Here is a 21,407-nt window from a genome sequence, read left to right as displayed (position 1 = left end):
CCAAACTTAGTACAGGGACTTGGTACATGATTGTGAGGACGCACTAGGAAATTGGCATCATTTGGCCTCTATAGGGGGTGCTGTAATACAGGAAGTGAGCTCATTTGGCCTATATAGGGGGTGCTGCAATACAGGAAGTGAGCTTGTATCTCAGCAACGTTTTGATGTACAAAGTCCAAACTTGGTATAGGGACTTGATACCTGATTGTGAAGACATACTAGGAAATTGGTATCTTTTGGCCTCTATAGGGGCCGCTGCAATACAGGAAGTGAGCTCATATCTCAGCAATGCTTTGATGTATGAAGTTCAAACTTAGTACAGGGACTTGGCACTTTATTGTAGGCACTCACAAAGACATTGGTTTAATTTGGCCTCTAGGGGCTCTGTAACATAGTAGCTGATATCTCAGCCATTCTTTATCGAATTGCCATGAAAGTTGCTGTGAGTGCTTGCTCATGCCATGGCAATGCCATTTCTGCTAGTGTTCTGCTAGGCCCCCACATTGCCGCTTGCGGCTATATTCATATACTTATATTACTTTTTCTGCTGTAAATGCATGTTGTGTGTGATGTCTGTATGCTACTGAGACTTTGAATTTCCCCTTGGGGATCAATAAAGTACCTATCTATATTCTGCATTTGTGTAGCATTGTGGAGGCTATAATATATAAACAGTTCCCTGTTTGAGCAGCAGTTATGGAATCAAAATGTGAACATTTTCTTCCATTTTACAAATTTTGGTCAGGCTAGGAATAATACTTTTGTATGTGAATATATGAATGTCCAAACATGGCCTCCAAGCTATGGCCTTTTAGAGAGTGTAAACAATCAAGGGCAAAAAGACTATGAAAACAATAGAATTGAACAAAAATATTTTACAGGTTTTAGTTATGGAACCTAAACATTGTGTAGACCAGTGGTCTCCAACACGGTGCCCGCGGGCACCAGGTAGCCCGCGGGACGGCTATGAGGCGCCCCCAGCGCACCTTCTAAAAATAGCCAACAGGTCGCCTGCAGATCACGCTCTAAAAACACACTCCATATTGAAGTTTTCAATAGATATTTAAGTCTAGACCAGAACCATTTTAAGAATGGTACATAATGAATGGTACATACATCTGTAACATTAAATTGATATTGGTGATACCGTAATTGTAGCTGATAATTGTAGCTGCGTTAAATTTTAGCCTTTGGCTCCAAATCCGTTTCCCATTCAATCTTTAAACTACAACGGAAGCGGAGCGATAGGCTACACGCTTGCTCGCACACATAGACAGTAAAGGGGAAAAAACTTGCTCGCCTGGTGTAGCCAATGGAAGCATATCTTGCAAAAGTTCTGTGGCCATTCCATGTTCACAAACACGGTTCTTGCATGATTGTTCAAGGACTGAAAAACAATTGCTTTAGCTCACAGGCCTTTTCTCCTCCGTAGGCTACTGCTGTATAATAGCGCTGAAAATGTTGTGGCATGCATGACTGAGCACGACTGTGCATTACCTTTTTTTGTTAGATCATGGAGAGATTTCAGGTGTGCAATAACTTTAAAAGGAGTCTTCATATGTTAGGGTGGTATGGGCGATTACTATTGAAATGTTAAAACCGAATTGTCCACTGAAATCAAAACTTAAACAACCCCTGAATTCATAATGGTGGGTGGGTATAAATTGGGTACAAATTGTAACCCAAATTATTAATTGCATAAAAAGATTGTTTTTTTTTCCTGGATTTTGTCTGATTTGACACAGAATGACTCATACTCTCAACACTGAATTGTAAATACTTATTTGCTGTGCATCATTGTTTGTCTCCAGGAGCATTGTCTGATGGGTATTAAAGGTACAGTGCGGCGCAGCACAGATGGTGACTTCATCCATGCAAATGTGGACATTGACCTGATCATTACTGAAGAGCCAGAGATTGGCAACATTGAGAAACCAGTTGAGATTTTCCACATCATTGAGCACTTCTGCCTTGGACGTCGAAGGCTGCACCTGTTTGGTCGTGACAGTACCATAAGGCCAGGTGATGTATAAAAATATCACATTATTTTGCTGTATAGACAAAGTCCTTTAAGGCAAGTCCCTCCACTCGGCGGCCATCTTGTAACGCATTTTGGGCACTTATCGGACATCTATTTCAGGCAAAACTGCGCGTGCGCAAGGCTTCTCGACACCAACCTCGCTCCAGCTGCGAGATCACAACACATGATTGTCACAATGTATTCACAACATACCACATGATTGGCATGATCTATTCACGTCAACTTTTGGCGGCGGAAGGAGTGGAATATGTGTAGACGACTGCCATGTTTGCGTTACGAACTAACCCCATACATTTCTATGGGAGATTCTTTGAGAGGTGTCTCCTCATTAGAAAGTCTCTGGTATATAGACGAGAAAGGTATGCATCATCTTATCTAACTGGGGGAGACGGCAAATAAGCTAATTAACTTAGCAGGACCAGTAAGGGGCCCTGTGCACAGTCAAAATATTATGTTCGATCACGTTACAAAAGCAGTCCGCACTTCCCTAATCATATGCAGATTTGTGCAACCCGTTTGATCAAAATATTATGTTAAATCAAGTCAGAAACAGTGTCAGTAGCTGCCTGCACAAATGCCACCTGCCGTCAGCTTTGACACTGACACGCTCAGTGAGTGAAGGCGAGCTATCACGTCTAAACTGTTCATAACATCCAGACTAGGCTACTCGTCGTGTGGAGATGTCATTTTAGCTAACATAGCGGTTTCTTGAACACAATTGAGCAGTTAGTCCACACTTCAACAACCTACAAACATGAAATCTACTTCTGTCTAAACTTTTGAGTGTAGCACGGTAAGCACACACATAATTTAGTGGCTTTACGCATAGAGTGAGCGCATTCGTGTTTGTTAATGTATAGATTGTTGTTAAGGTATAGATTGCAATCTAATGCAGACAAGGCTTACATGCTATGAATATGACACACGTTTTGACCAGAGACGAAGCTAAAGGTATATTACTGGTTCAGCAGGTAAGATGCTGGCTCGCATGGCCAGACTCACTAATCCTAAAGCACAATCATTAGGTTACAGCAGCTTTAAGAACCACTGATGGGCTGCTTAGAAAGACTTTATTTTCTAGATGATAGCCTACACAAATGAAATTTATTTCTGTCAATTATCTTTTATCAGTGCAGATTTGTTTATGGGTATCCTCATTTATTGGGATGTCCAAGTTGTTAGTGTTTGTTTCACGCATGCAGTGTGTGGTTTGGATGAGCCAGACGGGCAGCTTACCTGTCTTCAGCTTAACGTTTCTGTCCAAAATTGTGTGAAAAACGTCCAGTTAGCTGCCAGAATTCCTTTGCGAGAGTGAGCTTGTTGGCTATTTGCGTGCGTGCGGGGTGGGAGAGGGGGCCCATTCCGATGCCCAGAGCTCGTGGTCATGATAATACGGCCATGGGCATACCCTGTCAGGTTAAAGGCAACTGTCAGGTTAAATGTGTTACTTTTGCACACAATTTTGATTAAAAAAATAATATTTTATGATTTATGACTCGGTTTTAAGCAGTCCTTTTGAACGTTTTTTTGTGTCATACATCACAAGAGGGAGTTATCTCTGTCGGTCACTAGCTTTCCCTGGCTTGAGCATGGAGCATTAGGCATGTATCTGTTTCATCTAATTTCCTTGTTCAGGTATTTTAAATCGATAAAATGTCTTAAAAGGGAAATTCCGGTTTTTAGCACTTTAAGGCCCTTTTCTGGTTTGTTTTGGATGAACTAGAGTGGTGGACACCGACATTTTGACGATTGGTCCTGTCTCGACTTTTCTGACTCGTTTTGAATCGCCTTTTCGCTTCTCAGGGTGGCTGGCAATGGGCATACTGTAGTAGGCTACTCAAACATGTCCTAAAACAACCCTTAACGTTCGTTTTCAAAACTGTGCAACTCACCGAGTGGTTAGTGGAGTTCCATTGACAGAAACCGGAATTTTCCTTTAACTTTGTCTGCTTTGTTCTACCGATTGAAATGATAAAATAGCCTAATATAAAATCACTGACAAGATAGTTCAGGCTATACATTCAACAACACCAACAAGTGGTAACAGTCAAATGATCGTTTCCATCAGATGGAGGGGGGCATACAAAACACATCCACAAAGAAAAAAAAATAAATAACTAGCTCAAAAATGAATTGACAGTACACCATGCACATAGCCTACCAAACCATGTTAATATTCAGTGTCCGTTACTATAGTGCAGTAAGCTAGCTGGTTATCATTATCTGGCTATCATTATGTGGCTGTCACAGTCCAAACAGAAACTGGTTTGTTGGGTTCAAAATACATGACACTGAGAATGTAAAAGGCTGTGATCTTTGTTGCTACCTAACAAGCATTGACAAACTGTAATTGGTATAGGCAAAACTATAAACTGGCAATTGAGGTAGTCTGCTATTGTGGAAGATCTGCTGGCTATTGTTAATGTAGTTACCCAAAAGTAATGTAAGTTGATAAAGCAGCTAGCATATTTTCAGTTTTGGATTAGGCAGTATATGCCTGATGTGTTACAACACAGACAGAAATCAATTGCTTTCTTATTGTAGTTTGTTATATTGTGATGTGATTGCAAGCTACTTTATAGTTGCCTGCTACTGTGAAAAAAAAAAAAAACAATCACCAGCATTGGTTAGCCTATTCACCAAGACACATGCTCTTTGCTTGGGAATCAAATGAAAGCAAAGAAAGTTACTTTATGAACTTAACTTTAAAGGTTGTATTAGCGATTGCAGGCCCAAACATAAATGATCACATGCATCTAATCCAGGGGTGGGCAAACTTTTTGGCTCAAGGGCCACATTGGGTTTCCCCCCCATTGGCGGGTAACAACAAAAAACGTAAAAAAAAAATATTTTTTTTAAATACATTTATAGCCTATAATTTAGTATGAAAAGTATTTGTTTTAAAATATTAATTGCTTAAAAATGCTGCTAATTTTATGCTGTTTAACAAACGTATAAATTGTGCACTGTCGCTTTAATTCACGTCGATTTAATTCAATTCATTGAGATAATTTCTCAATGATCTTCTGCCTGCTCCGCTGTGGCTAGTGCTGTACCTACGGCTGGGCCCTCTCACAGTTTTTAAATGGTCAGTAGTGGGAACTACTGTTGCCTTCATGATTTCCTTTTAAAACTTTCTTATAAGAAGGAGATATCAATTATCAACAATCACAAGCCAGCTGGAACCTGCGGCTCTCTCTCCCTCTCGTGAGTGCAGACGCGTTCCCAATTAAATGGATTGCATAATGTTCACGTTAGATCTGCTGCAAAGGAGATAACTAAGAGTTAACTTAGTTTAACATGATGTTATCTCTATTTAACATGATGTTTTGACATTGACATTGTAAACGTTCTTTAAGGAGAGTGAAAAGCAGTTTGCAGTAGAGCTAACCAACGTCGTCTCTATCGCAGGAAAAAAATAGCGAGCAGCCTGATAACTAAATGAAATGCTCGGCGGGCCGGATGAAAGTGCTTGGCGGGCCGGATCCGGCCCGCGGGCCGCAGTTTGCCCACCCCTGATCTAATCTTTCCTAACGATCCATTAGCTGCCCGCCCCATAAACAGGCCATTTAAAAAAAACGCGTCTGTAGGCAGCCTAGGCTCTGAGATCTGCACACAAAAACAATTTCTAACAACAAGTGTTGATACAACCTTTAAGACATTTGATTATTTCAAATAAAATTGAAAGTCCACTGTTAATTGCCACGCACATCAGCGCCAAAGTTTTTAACTGGTAAACACTGGATTTTATGGAATGGTGGCAACAAAATGGAACTGAATCGGCGGCGGCAAAGTGCGATGCTGGTGTACAGAGTTGTATTGAGAAGAACAACAGAATCTAATTCAATTGAACAACATAATCACATGGTACCAAATAAAAATGAAATCTTTCCAAAAAAAAATCAGGCTACAGGACTGGGATAGAGTGTGAGGAGTGCAGGAGGACAGAATCATTTAAAATAACGTTCACTGTGCTTTCTATAAACACGTTTCTTCTTCAACCATGGTTTTATTTCTTCATTCAGAGCTAATGATGGTCAGTCGGCCTTTGAATCGCGACTCAAGTTTTTTTTAAGTTGCCAAAAGTTTGGTCAACTAGCCAACTAGCTCCACTGGTGGGAAAACGCATGGGACTCATGAGTTGTACGCTATCTTATTGCGTGCAGAGGGAATCTGAAAGACAACAGTTTATCCCACTCCTCAGATTGAGCACTGCCAATGGTGAGTTCCCAGACCCTACATCCTACATCTTGATGTGGGTCTGGCTCGTCGGGCTAAGTCAGTCAGCCTTTGCATAAAGAAATAGGCTATACATTTGAACTAGTGGCCATGTTAAAAGGTAGCCCAAAACAGGTCATATCGGATGTCTAGGCTATAGCCTATATAGGCTTATGGAATCTCATTGTAACAGGCTTTTATCAACAATCTTGACAAGGAACCAACCAAACCTATAATAAATAGCCTAGTAAAATAACCAACTGCCTATTTGTGTGCGAAGTGAAGCTAACTGATTTTGTCAATTATAGAAGCAGTACATTCTGAAAAAACAATATGAGGTAAAAATTCTTCTGCTACCCTGCTAATTGCAGCCGCATTCCAAGCTTTGCATCACTGCATCTGCAATGAAATGTTGGGTTGTAGGGCAAATGTGTATAAATGTTTCCAGCAAACAAACATAGTCCCATCCATGGCCATCTTGACATCTGGTTGTGGTCCGGCAGTGAGAGGACCGTTACTTATACGGCTCTGGGTTTGCTTGTCCTCTGAGGGCCTGTCCACACGGAGACGCTTTTTAGGTTAAACGCAGAGGTTTTGCTTCGTCTTGGCCAAGCGTCCAAACGAATCCTGTAAACGCATTGCCCGAAACCGCACTTTTCTGAAACCTGGTCCCAGAGTGGAGAAATCTGAAACCGTAGCCCGTTTGAGTTCGTTTAGACAGCGAAACCGCACATCCTGCTTGCGTATCGATGATGTCATCGCCACACCTCAGCTGCCCTGGACTTGCACTTATAGTATTGCCTAACAATACTAGTTTTCATACATGACATTACCTACGATTACACTCCGTTAAGATAAATATCACAACTGGTGCTGCTTGGCAAGCCGATAGCTTATGACTTGGTGGACTGGACACTGTTTTTCCCGGTGTTTTTTTATGCATTCTAGCTACTGTCAGTGACGCGAGAGAACTTAAGTTATTAGGAAAGTGCGGTGTAAGTTTAGGCTACATTAATTTGTGCGTAGTGCCAGTGTCATTCATTTATTTTACATGTCTTACAACATATATACATGCATTCACAGTCGAGTGAAATCAGATATAAGCATACAAAGACGCTTAGAACTCACGTTAAGCCGATGGTAGCACACTGAATGCGAATGCACGATTTGATGCAGGCAAAAGTATTGACTGTTACTAACGAAGGTTTTATAGCAATATTATAAATGTGGCGACAGAATAGCCTAGGTGATTAGTAGGCCTACCTGCGTCAGCCAAATAAAGGACGGGACTGCAGCCTTCACAAACCGTAAAATAAAGTTTATTAGTTTTACAGTTGACAGTTCATCATCAGTCCACACAAACAATTCTGGTTTCCTTGCACTAGCCATTTTGTCGTAGCCTATTCTGTCTGTTTTTAAAGTGCAAGTTTTGCAAGTTTTGGTCAATTTCTGTAAAGAAACAGTGCCACCTATAGGCCTGGGGTATGAAGTAACGTGTTGAGTTGTGTTGAGATGGATCCGTTTGGACGCAAATATTCTTGATATGGTTCCAGGGAAAAAAGATCGGTTTGGTACGTGTGGACTAGGCCTGAGTTCGTTGCTTACGATGGTCTTTGCAACATAGAGCTTTTAGTGGAATTATTATTTTCTGACACATTGTTTTCTTTTTACCTTGACATAGATAAAAGTGAATTTCTTTCTTTCTTTCTAATAAAAAAATCAACATGTTTTGCCCCAGCCGTGGCGCAACTGGCTTGGGGCATCTGCACCGTATGCCGGCGACTCTGGTTTGATTCCCGCCTCGTGGTCCTTTCCAGATCCCACCCCGATTCTCTCTCCCACTCACTTCCTGTCTTTCTCCACTGTCCTGTCTAATTAAAGGTATAAAAAGGCAAAAAAAAAAAAACATCAAGATGTCTGCACCCTTTTTTTTTTATGGAAAAGTGAGCTTGGTCATTTTGTTTTGCCATCTTACATTACATACTGTTTCTACTTTATTATATATAAATTTGTCTGTCTTATATGTAAATGGCACTTTGTGTGTGTTTCTGGTTTATTACAGGATGGCTAACTGTTGGTCCCACTCTGACAAATAGTAATTTTAATGCAGAGGCTTATGAGGAGTTCTTCCAGCTCTCCCACCTTTCTGGCTGCACAGAAGACATTGAGAGGCTTCGTCCCAAGTCTCCACCTCCCAAAACCAAGGCTGAGAGAGGTGGGGGAGCTCAAAGGGGAGGCAGGGGTGGGCCAGCAGCTGTTAGAGGTGATCGCGGTCGGGAGCGCAATCGACCCAACTTCCGTGGGGAGAGAGGTGGCTTTAGAGGGCGTGGAGCACCCCACAGAGGATTTCCCCCACGCTAAAGGGACTGCAGTATCAATCCTTGAACACCAGTACAAAAATAAATTTGAAAAGTCAAAGGATGCTGAGACTTCCTTTGTATAGTTAGTGCTGATGTAAATGCCAAACCTGATTTTTTTTTTTTTTTTTTTGAAATTACTTTGCATTTTGTAGGCTAGAATTAGAATGCTGAACACTCTAAATATGTTTTTTTTTTATTATTATTATTATTTTATTTTTTTAAAATAAAGTCATAATTTCGTTGACAGATATAATGTGGTAGGACATAGTCTTTAAATTGGTGTGGAGCAGGACCTTTTTTTATTTTACATAGACACTTTGAAACTCAGTATACAGTATAGATGCAGATATCTTTGTTTTTCCTAGAACTGTGTGTATTATATACCTACATACAAATTAAATTGCTGTACTGTCGTGTCTCAAGAGAAATTGATGCTGTTTTGACTTTTCATAAATTTAAGATACAAGAAGAAAGTGTTATTGTGCATTAAATTGACATGCAATGTAAATCTCCCTTTGTTGATTTGGAAAAAAATTCACTTTCAACAACATTAGTGATCTTGGGCTGTTGCATGAAGGATGCAGAATGTAGAATAACCCCTCCTTGTTTCCCCACGGACATCAATGAGGTGGCCAAAAAATTGTATGTTTGTTTATAGTATTTACTAGCAGGCACTTTTGTCCAAAGTCACTTACAATAATGTCAATAAACATTGCGTTAACATTGAATTTAAGGGTGCTTTCACACCTGGCTCTTTGAACGTGGAGCGTTTCCCCCAAAGATTGGTTCGATTGGGTATATGTGAAAGCTGCAATACCACTCTGTTTTGGAACAAAACAAATGAACTGAGACCACTTGGAGAAGATGGTCTTGGCTCGTTTCCAATTAAACTCGAGCGGTTAGTTTGCAGTGAGAAAGCAATCGGCCTGGTGTAGCAGGAAAAACTTGCTCGTGCTTACATTTCTGTAGGCCTGCACTTTTTCTACAAGTTTATTCAACTTCTAAATAGAGATCTAGCTAGCCTGTATTTTGAATGTCAGGCAAATTTTAGTCTTTTAGGCTAACATTACCAGTGTTACGCTGAACTGGATATAGTGGGAGAAGCCTAGGGACTTTGGACACTAATGTTAATTTTGTCCCCTGTTTTTAATTTAGTCTTAGTCTTTGTGACGAAATGTCCTTTTTAGTCTTTGTCAGATTCAGTCATTCAAATATAATTTTTGTTAGTCATGTTTTAGTCGACTAAAAGTCTCGTCATTTTAGTCTAGGTTTAGTCAAAAGAGAACTAGAGGTATCTCTGTCAAGTTTTAGTTAAAACATTTAAGCCTTTTTTAATAACAAATTACTTCTGGTTACCATTTCAGTCAAATAGTGTTTCACACATCTCACTTTTCCCCCAATATTAGGATAGATAGATAGATGGATACTTTATTGATCCCCAAGGGGACATTCAAGGTCCCGCTAGCTTAAGACATTACACACAACATACACCTACAACATCAACTCACTGGACCCCAGGCAATTTGCCTACCAAACCAACAGAGGGGTGGAGGAAGCCACACTCACCCTCCTGAACGGCATCTAGTCATCTGGACAAACCCAACACTCATGCTCGCATTCTTTTCATGGATTTCTCCTCAGTCTTCAACACCGTTCAGCCTCACCTCCTCCTAGGGCGCCTTCGTGACCTGGAAGTCAGTGGTGGCCTGGTCCTCCTCATCAGGGAATTTTTGAGAGACCGACCCCAGCGAGTCTGTATTAAGAACTGCCTCTCTGACTCTCTTGTCCTGAACACAGGTGTCCCTCAAGGATGTGTATTATCCCCTTTGCTTTTCTCCATATATACAAACTAAATACAGTGCAATAGCAGTGACCTCTCCCTCGTTGAGTATGCAGATGGCATGGCCTTAATTGCCTGCCTTCGGGACTCAAACAGCTCTCCCTATCTGCAATACATCAACACCCTGACTTCATGGTTCGACAGCAGCTTCCTGGATCTCAACATCGCCAAGACCAAGGAGATGTGGCTGGGAAGCAGGAGAGGAGGTAACAAAGACTGTGCCCACCTTCAAGCCAATCAGCATGAAGGGTCAGGAAGTGGAGCTGGTCACTCAATTCAAATATCTCGGAACAATAATAGATCACCAGTTACAATGTCAAAACCATGTGGACTACATATTCAAAAAAAAAAATGTCAAAACCATGTGGACTACATATTCTGAGGAAACTCAGGAGCCTCAACACCAGCCAGCGCACAATGACCATGGTCTACAAATCACTGACCGAGAGTGTGCTGACGTTCAACACTGTGTCATGGTATGGGCACCTTTCGGTCAAACAAAAGAACACACTGGCACAAATAGTCAACCAGGGCGGAAAGATCATTGGACATAAACCTGTATTCACAGATTTTATTAAAAAAGGCATTACAGGTTTATCAAGATCCAACTCATCCCCTCCACTGTGCTTTCCAGCTGCTGCCATCAGGACGGAGACTTCCCAACGGAGCAGTCCCAACGGCAATCAGCTGTGACCATCCTTAACAAAGAACTGCCCATAGTCAGATAAATGTATGCGGTTAGGCACTTTATGTATTTTACTCATTATTATTTATATAACTCTTTTCTGGAGCAAACTGGACTGATTTCATAGTTTTTACCCATGTTTATCTATTTACTGTGCATAGTGTTGTGCCACTATCAAAGACAATTTTCCATTTTATGTAAGTTTTATGGACATTAAAGAAGTCTTAAGTCTATAAACAGTATGATAAAATAACAAATCCACATAAATAATATGGACAGTAAAAGATACTAAATCAAAAATCCACATGTAGCGATGTATAAGCATAAGGCACTTGCAGGGCAGGAACTGACCCTGTGATTCAGTATGGATATGGGATTTGACAGATGCTTTTGTCCAAAGCGACATACAAATACAAAACGATATAATACTTCAATTTAACGGGGAACAATTTAAGATGTTAGTCAACCTATATTAAGGAGAATAGCAATAATAAATAACAATGTCAATTTAATCAATAGTAACAATAGCATGGTAAGACTACATTAAGGAAAATATCAATAATAAACAACAATGTATAACTACATGTAGACTGCATTTCCGGCGGGAACTGCGAAAGTGTGCTTGCCCTGGTCCGGTCACCAACGTGAGCAGACAGTGGCATACGCTATGCTGAACCTGGCTTGATCCAGGCATTGTAACAGTGTCTTTCAGTGTTGGAGCAGTGGCAATATCTCAAAAGCTCTAGGAGAGGGCTATTCAACTATTGGCTTGCAGGTTGAATGCGGTTTGTTGGATTTTACCTTTGGCCTGCCTTCGAATTTAGCTTCTATGACTGAGATCAAATCAATAAAATAAAATGACAGCAGTGATTGGCTGTAAAAATAAATGTCACGCGTCTTGCGCCTCTCAAACTGGGCTATCAGGTAACCTACAGAAGAATTGAAATTATGAAATATGACCAAGGCATTAAAAAGCTGCTTGTTTGTCAGGATACTTTTTCACTGATTTATTTTTAAAAAATATGAGCTATGAGTGTGAATGTTATATATTCCATCCCACAAATTATGTTTTACTGGTTTATTTGACAAATAATCTATATGGATTTGCTCTATAAAGACCTTATGTCTGTTTGGGATTGTTTTGTGAGCCTGGGGTTGTTTTGAGAGCCTATTGATGTAGCCTATCTCAGATGTATCTCAGAATAAAGGAATCCTTCATATTACCCTAAACCACCGTCTGTAAATCAACTGTATACTACGGTCTACATTGCACTATATTTCTTGACCTGTCTCTATGTTTCATCACCTTTCTATACTTTGCCTCACATTGCAACAGAGCTCAGACCTTTGGTTGCTATGAAGGCCAATCGTTCTAAATGGATGGTTGCTATGGCCAAAGGCCAGTTCTCTGCCGTTGTCAAGCGGGCATATCGTAGAATTCTGATTAACCTTATCTTATTTGAAACATCTCTATTTTACTTAGCCCACTTCCATATAGTGCGTCCCATTAAGAAGTGGCCACTTCATTCGCGCTTACCGTGATTCACACAGCAGCATTATTAAATTAATCTGTCACCATATGCCTATGCCTACGTTTGCAAAGAAAACATTTTAATTTGATTCACATGAAACGCTACATTTAATCAGAGGTGGACAGAGTACACAGCTTCATTACTTGAGTAAAAGTACAGATAACCTTTGCTAAATTTTACTCAAGTACAAGTAAAAGTACAACAGTCAGATGTCTACTTAAGTAAAAGTACTGAAGTACTTGTTTTTAAAAGTACTTGAGTATCAACAGTACAAGAGTAGTCTACATTTTCTAAATATTGCATTACTACTGCCACAGTGTTTACATTTATGTACAGAAACGTCCTACATGGAGTTATGAAAAATGTTAATGTTAATACCTTGGAGAATGTAAAAGGAATTGAAAGTAAAATCATTTTCATCTTTTTACCATGTTGCCAGGGATGGTCAGTATTTCTAATACATGTATTTAAAATACGTATTTCAAATACAAAATGCTATTTTGTTATTGAAACACTTGAAGCGAAAACTATCATTAACTTGTTCAGAAAATTGAAATAGTCTGGCGAGGTGGGGCCACAGGTTGGCACATTCCCGGGATGGACCTGCTGCGTCTTCATCCATTTTTTTCGTCCATGGTTTCGTCTCATCTAAATCTGACCATGGAGTTGACTTTGGCGGAAAGCTGAAGGTGATTGCTGATAGGCTGTCCTAATCAGTGGCGCACAATTCAATCACGTTTGAGAGGGAAACAACAAATAAAGGGTTTCCGAGATTTTTCTTTTTTCCTTTTTTTTTAGAAGAAGTAACGGGTACTCACGGTTATGGATAGAAATGCAGTGGAGTAAGGAGTACAATATTTGCCTCTCAAATGTACTTGAGTAAAGTCATGAGTACTCCCCAAAAATGATACTCGAGCAAAGTACAGATCCCTCAAAATTGTACTCAAGTAAATGTACTCCGTTACTATCCGGCTCTGCATTTAATTTACATGTTGACAATGAGTAGGCTAGTTTTGGTTGTTGGTGGTGTTATTGCATCCCTTAGTTATGCCTACAATGCAAGTTCCCTCGCGATTGGAAGCTCCTGTACACAATAGTAGGTCTTCAAAACATCTCGTTAGGAGTCCTCGCCACTTCTTTTAAGCTGTCACAGACTTAGGTGCTACTTTTAGGGCTAAAGTGCTAAATAGCAGTCCTAAAGTCACAAGTGACGAAGTTACGAGTGCAAGCATCTCATATGAAATGGCCATGGCATTACGCTAAACAACATAAATCCCAATTAGCAGCATACATCTCCTCCCTATAGCTAGCCACACAAGAAATGAATGATACTAAATCTCTGCTTAGCATGCTTCTCCGCTTAGTAATAACTTAGTAATTCTAATAACAGAAGGGACTACAACATGACTCATTATGTCTGTAACTCTATAAAACACTTACTTTCATAAAGGAAGTACACCAGCACATACACATGGAAACCGATATTTTAGGTACTTGGCCACAAACTCAAAACGTGTCTCTCTGAAGCTCTGTTCTAGAATCTTTGCTCTGAAGGCTAAGTTGCTAGGCAACATCAAATAAACTAAATGAGAGTCTTTTCAAGGTATTAAAAATGTACGTGTGATTACGAATGGATGTGTGTGGTTTGCAATTAGAATAAACAAGGAATAACATTTCCAATAATTTCCCATGATAAATTACATAATATTTGCACCTTCCTTACTTGTGAAGCTCACACGTATTTAGTGAAATGTAATACAACGTTGCCACCTAGCATTCAGATGTAGGCTATTTAACATTAACGTGACATTTTCTTGCTTATTCTTTCGTCAACTCCATGCTTTTAGGAAAACAATAATTTTTATCATAGTTCCCTCTTCAATGAGCGATTACCAGCTCGTTTTTGTAACAGAGATAGCTGTTTATTGTCCCTAGGTTTACAGGAAACACCTATTCATATTAATACGTATGGAGTGCTGCCGACCACTGTTCATTACATGGCCCAGAATGCCTTGCATGTCTTTACAATAAAACAACACAGTAAAACCCAAATGCCCGTAAACATATGAATTTGCATACTTGTAACATTTTTAATAATACTCTCCTATGATGATATTTAACAATAATGAAAAATTTAATTTGAATACCGTCAATGTGAAAATAACTGTACTACGTCAGCAATAAATAGCTGATGTTCTCCTTGCCATTTCAGTTTGTAAGTCCATACTATCCCATGGCTGAGCAAGGATTTCATGATTGGGCAAGGTTGCTCAGAGACATTGTGCATACTTGGAAGGCATTGTGATAGAAGTGCAGCTGCAAAGGTAAAAGTTGATAGTTACCAAATACCTGTGGGTGGTTTGCCAAATGCTGGAAACTTTTGGAATATTTCCTTTTTTTTTTAGCTTATGCACCCTCACATTGGAGTCCCGAGTTCATATACAAAATTTGGTATCGATATGTGACAGTGTTCCTGAGATATGGACGACTTCCTGTTTCGGAGCTTCGCCGCCGATTTCGTTTGGCTGTGACGGGCAAACGCTTCCGAAAATCAAAAATCCTACTAGTAACTTTTGTGAGGCTTGGTCCAAGGATAATGTACGTCAAGTTTCGTGGCGTTCGGACCAAATTTGTGACCTGTGATGTCATCTTCGCCTTGTGAATAGTTCTGATTTGTTTTACTACACTAACGAGGTTAAATGACAGCATTCATATGACAAAGGAAAACGAATTCGGTCACTTAAGACTGTGCCACAGTAACCAGTGTAGGCTACAGTCCTACCCAATAGGCCTACTCGAAGCAGGTAGCGTTGTCTGATGGTCGAGTGGGTTAATGCGCGTATTTCCAGAACAGGTCTGCAACTTTCAGGCAGTTCTGAGTTCAAATCTAGGCAGAAGCAGAGCCATATAAAGGCCTATTGTTATCATTTTTTGCAAGGTGTTGCAAGGTGCTCCTGGCAATACTTGTTTATAAGACGTTTGGTGATTAGTTGATGTTTTTGGGACACGTTAAACATTCTTTATAATGAGCGCATACGGGGAGTAAAACAACTGTTACGCGCTGTTACAACTGTAGGCTACAATGATTGCAATACAAACATATGCGCGTGTTAGTTTAGTTAGTTTTGTGATGTTTTGCACTTTTCCCTAATGTGTTTTCAGGTTTGAGGGCTTTTTTGGAAAGATTGACCTTGGTTAGACTCTGCATATGTTATTTCTCCGTATGGAAAATAAAGTCAATTTTCGACACACGTCTGTTATTAGTTCAATAACAAGTGTTCCTTGTTAAAACATGTGACTAGTGAAACTCAAATGATTTTAGAAATATTTAGCCAAAATATTAAACTTTGACTAACGTTTCGATGTTTGTTAGTCAAAAACATCGACACATCGAAACGTTAGTCAAAGTTTAATAATACCCCCAAATCATCAGAATCTTGTTTCAATCCATATAACCTGAATCTAGGTTAGGTAGGTATAACCTAAATCTATTGATGGCTTATTTTATAAATGTATCCATATTCCCTCAAAACTAACTAGAAGAAATCATTTGAGGGGTCATTTTTTAAAAGAATTCTCTGGGGGAACATACCTCCAAACCACCCTACAGGCTATAATCAATTAGGGACTGTTCGTTATTTATTTAAGGGGCTACCGGAGGAGTTTTGGGAGCGTTAGTCAAAAAAGACGTGACCCTCCCTCGCCAGCAAGAAATTTTTCTATGACCCTCCAAAGTGATTGAGAAAAAACACATGACCCTCCCCAGTCCCAACAATTTATTGATGCCTTCTGTAGGCTACTGGGTCAATTTGGGAGCTTGCATTCTACGACACCTTCCTTGAAATGCCTTGAACACAATTTCACAAATAATCACCGGGACCATGCGCGGATCTACGGGGTGGCAAAGGGTGGCAACTGCCACCCCTGGGACACAGTCTTGCCACCCCTGTTGCCACCCCATTTATAAATCAGATAATATTTTTTTTAAGTATATTTTTTATGTTCATACATGTTGGACTGTGAGAAGGTGTGAAACCCGCACCAAACTCCTCTCAAACAGAAATTGCCGATTTAGAATCCCCCGCTCCCTCACCATCAGCGCAGTGACCCCCGCGAAATTTCACCATTGGCAGCAGATTGCAGTGCATGCAACTATGTGTCAAGTCTGTAGGCCTACAACGAAGTGGTAAGTTTGACCACCAAGTCGAAAAAGTCCATAATCAGACCCATAGTCAGTCCATAAATCAGTTAACCCGGCAACAACCTCACTGTTAGTCTACGTAATTTTCGATGATGGTCAGGTCAGATAAGGGCATGCTCATGCGTAGCTTAACATTTGAAGTCTAAAGTCTATTTGTGTGTTTTGCTAGTTTATAACCTTTGATTGTAAATACTGCTGTCGATGTCAACCCATTAATACACGTGATAATTCAACACGGGTTCTCAAAATTGTCATGCATCCTCCTTGCATCTATGACTATCTAAATTTGGTCGACATGTCAAATCAAACTAGAATATCTAATCGGTGTCAAGCTGGTGGCGGTTGCGTTTTTCTTTTTCCTTTCTTTTCATAGGCCTACACGGTGTAAATCAATCTACACAAGTAAAAGTACAGTTACATGACTGAAATTCTACTCAGTAGCCTACTATTTTCAAACAAACCCTACTCAGAGTAGGCTAGACTAGACGTTTGATGATGTCAAAGCACATCACAAATGAAGCTTTGTGCATGAGTGAATTGCTTAGATTCCAGTTAAATCGTCCAGTTCCATTGGGTGATAGATTTCAATCATTTGCTGGTAGATGAACCAACAAGCTGAGGCCAGCACAGGAGTTTGTGTCCTCAAGAACATGTTGCTTGTTCACTCGTGTTTGAGGTCGTTTCTTAATAGTATATTTATAAAGGTACTTTAATACAGTATACATGTACTTTATTCTTCACCACTTTGTGTGAGTAGCCTAAATTGTGAATGGCTAAACATAATTTGGCACTAAAGATCAGGGACTGAGGGGGACTGATTTCCATTTAGGTTCGTTCTGAGCAAAAACATTATTTGATATCATAATATTATAATACCTATATAATATTAGGTCTTATAATATTATAAGACCTAATAATAGCTTTAAGGCTTGCAATAGCCTAACTTATGTATGGTGCTACCAGCATGACAGGCCTAAATATTTGCCTAGTGTCTCTGGTATCTTATTTCAGAAATTGTTTAAGTAATTTAGACTACATACATAGTGTTGGATATTAATATCAACTAGTAGTTCTAGCCAATTATGCAGGGAAGATACCGATACATAACATCTGACTAAATTCATCTTATAAGGGGTCTGGGGAACACTGTGTGGGCAGGTGACTTTCCAAGCCTATGGAGTTTTGAATAATATTCAAACAAAGGTTAATCAGAATGATAAATACCATTATTAACCGGTTATCTAAAATTGAAAATTACGTTTTCACTCCGGAACAATTGGTTTGGCTCCCGTTTTCAGTTACGTCCTTCCAAAAACTGTTCGTTTCCGGTTTTCATTTTCATTCTTTGAACCGTTTCTAATCCCTGCTAAAGATATTTGGCCTTTAATTGTAGTGGGGGTTGAAGTAAAAACCTTCCAAAGAATTAAATAATTGAATTAGATACCCATACCCAGTACTTAGTTGTCCACCAGTGTGTGTGTTTGCATGTATATTAGTGAGGTGGTAGATTAATAATTACATTCTTGTTATGTACATTTTAAATTGTTGTATTATAATAAATCCAAAAAGGATGTTTTGACTAAGAAGGTACTTACTTAGTCTTTATTGAATCAGATGGAAATGTTTTGAAAGTCACAGTCATGGATATCATTGCAACAATCCTGCATTAGAATCATGTTTCAATTCAGATACCTAAATCTACTGATGGCTTATTTTGTATGACTACATTTGTCCATATTCCCTCAAAACTCACTAGAAGACATCATTTGAGGGGTCATGTTTTAAAAATACCCCCAAATCATCAGAATCTTGTTTCAATCCATATAACCTGAATCTAGGTTAGGTAGGTAGGCTATAACCTAAATCTATTGATGGCTTATTTTATAAATGTATCCATATTCCCTCAAAACTAACTAGAAGAAATCATTTGAGGGGTCATTTTTTTAAAATAATTCTCTGGGGAACATACCTCAAACCACCCTAGAATTGCTTTTTTGACACTGTATAATTTAAGTACAGACTACACAGACTGTATAGTGATTACACAGAGAAAGAAATTCACATATTAAGACCCACATCATCCAAAACGCCAGCTACATCTACGATTTGCCTCCCACCTCGTGTAATGTAATGTAGAGAACAAAACATATTCAATGAAATCCGTAGAATTTTAAGTTTTGAATAATGTCCATGGCCCCCTCCTGGAACCTCATGCCCCTTCGCCACCCCAGGAAAAAATCTCTAGATCCGCCCCTGACCGGGACCGAAACCTGTCAACTTTTCCCGGGTTTATCGCGTATTTTAACTTTTTCCTCGCTGTCTTAGGAGGAGCTGCAGGGCCCTGTGTGAACTTGACAGATGCATGAACTTACGTGCATGAAATCATGCGATAGCTTACTTTACACATAGCAAAAGGCTACCGTCGGTGCATTTTAGTAGCCTAGTCTAATAAGCTACACCAGCTTGTCTTTAAGAGGGGAAATTGTATAGCCTATAAGATAGCTGAGTCACATATTTGTTTATTATAGGCTACATCACGAAACCAAATAGTGTAACAAAGGCGAACACTTTAACAGAGGAAATTAATTGGGCATGAATCATTGTGCTGAACGGTAGCCTATTTGTCAATGAGCAGAAACACACACGACATTCAAACTGTTGATAAGATGTGCACTATGGAAACTGGTCTGTAGCCATTGGACAAATAAATGACACTGACTCGCCATATCCTGACTCTGAAAAAACATTGTCTTGCTTTGCCGCAAACTCAGCAATGAAATCATAGGCCAGTTTGCAGGTAGCATAACGTCTTTTTCAATTCATAAGGGAGAGCCCAGTCTCTCCTGTGACATTGAGGTGCGCAAATAGTTTTTAATAGCCTGTTCAACTTCGAAAAGCTTCACCCGATGCCAGTCACTGATCGCAATTTCAAATTTCGGGAAGCTTTGTTCAATCTTTTAACGTTTTAAGTGCAGTAGGCCCCTATCTGCCCCCTTTGGAATTATATCTCGAGCCTACTATAAGGTCCAGTGCGTTATGTCCTGGGATTCGGACGTGCTCAAAAAGAAAAGAAAAAACACTTTTTTTTATAGATGGTTATGAGGAGCCCAGTGCCTAACATATGGAAGGCATTAAATTAAGATCCCAATGTGCACCGAGATATATCTATTTTTTAAAAATCCCATCCCCTCCGCTAAACTCTAGGAACGCAACCACTAGATGGCGATGAGATTACTTTCCCTCCCTATATGAGTCTGAACTCCGTGTCATTCAGACTCAACCCTCTTGTTGCTTTTATATCTTTTTCGTTGTCGTTTGAACGTCGACAAGCAGGCATGTTGCGGTTGCAATTTAAGTGATATTTCTACAGTAGGCCTACAACTTGCAACATGCTTGTTAGGCTGGGCTACTGTCTTGTACAGGTAAATGTTCAACAATTGCTGGTGTGCAGGCTATAATCAATTAGCTAAATCATTTGTCCAGCTGTTTAAAAAAAAAATCGTGCTACATTCAAACGCAAAAGGTGCTTTGATATCTTTTTCGTTTGAACGTCGGCAAGCAGGCATGCTGCGGTTGCAATGAATGAGGATAATTGGTTTTTATCTGCGGATTTATTTTTTGTATTATTTTGAATATGACTCGCTCCAGTCTCAACAGCAAGTCTACTTTTTCCACACGCATCTAAGTTCTAACACACATCCCCTCTCACTTTCTCTCTTTCCATCCCTGCAGCACGGGGCTTTCTTAAAGGAGCTGCACCATTTTACAACAATTGCATCTACATTTTCATATTAGAATGTTTTGTCTGTTTAAGTGTAAGCTTAAAATACCGTGATCAATTTAAGTTCCCGTGCCCCCGCTGAAAGTCTCATGCGCTTATCGTTACACTATCAAATCTATAAGTAACCGTGACAAATAGGGTATAACATATATAAACTCACGCTATTGTATTATCATATATGGCTCACTGCGTCATGGAAGCAGTTAAGTCAAGTCGCATCAAAAATAGTAGTGGCAGAACTGCCAAGTGACACCTTGTGGTTGTTTGTGTCAACTGCAGTTTGTGCCATTTCTGCTGAGAAAATGGGGTGCGTGATTCATGAAGGAACCCGTCCAAACTTAACTGGGACCCACTGTAAATATGTTAAAACAGATAATGTAGAGATAGTTACAATGGTTTTGCTTAGGTAGACATGGTTGTTGCCATGCTAAATAAAGCTGTTTCTATGATGGTTGTTAGGGTAATTAACCTGTTGGTTGCTATGGAAACTGGCAGATGCTTTAAATTAATGGTTGCTATGTTGGTTGCTAGGTAGGTGGTGGTTTAATATAGCTGGAGGCATAGTTGATGATAACTGGAATGGCATAGTGACAGTTGGAATGGCTGAACAGTTAAATAACTGGATAGTTTAAATTGTTAAATTATTTAATAGGGAATTATTGTAGTGAGAACTTTTATTTTGAAACATTTGTGGGCAGAAGAAACAGTTGAACAGGATCTGTAGTCTGAAGAGAGCCAGATTGTATGCT

General features: G+C 39.6%; 1 protein-coding gene across 2 annotated transcripts in view; it reads left to right on the top strand.

Moving 5' to 3' along the window:
* Nucleotides 1-9,347, top strand: part of mettl14 (methyltransferase 14, N6-adenosine-methyltransferase subun) — a 64,347-nt gene extending 55,000 nt beyond the window's left edge. For both annotated transcript variants that reach the window (XM_048250844.1, XM_048250845.1), the window contains 2 exons: nt 1,812-2,022; nt 8,322-9,347. In XM_048250844.1, coding sequence (XP_048106801.1) covers nt 1,812-2,022; nt 8,322-8,620 — 510 coding nt within the window. In that variant the 3' untranslated portion in view covers nt 8,621-9,347. The remainder of the gene's footprint in view (nt 1-1,811; nt 2,023-8,321) is intronic.
* Nucleotides 9,348-21,407: the final 12,060 nt, after the last annotated feature.

The sequence above is a fragment of the Alosa alosa genome, chromosome 8, assembly GCF_017589495.1.
Source record: "Alosa alosa isolate M-15738 ecotype Scorff River chromosome 8, AALO_Geno_1.1, whole genome shotgun sequence".
Taxonomy (NCBI): Eukaryota; Metazoa; Chordata; class Actinopteri; order Clupeiformes; family Clupeidae; genus Alosa; species Alosa alosa.
Note: the sequence above shows the minus strand (reverse complement) of the source record. Positions and strands in the feature narration are given on the sequence as shown.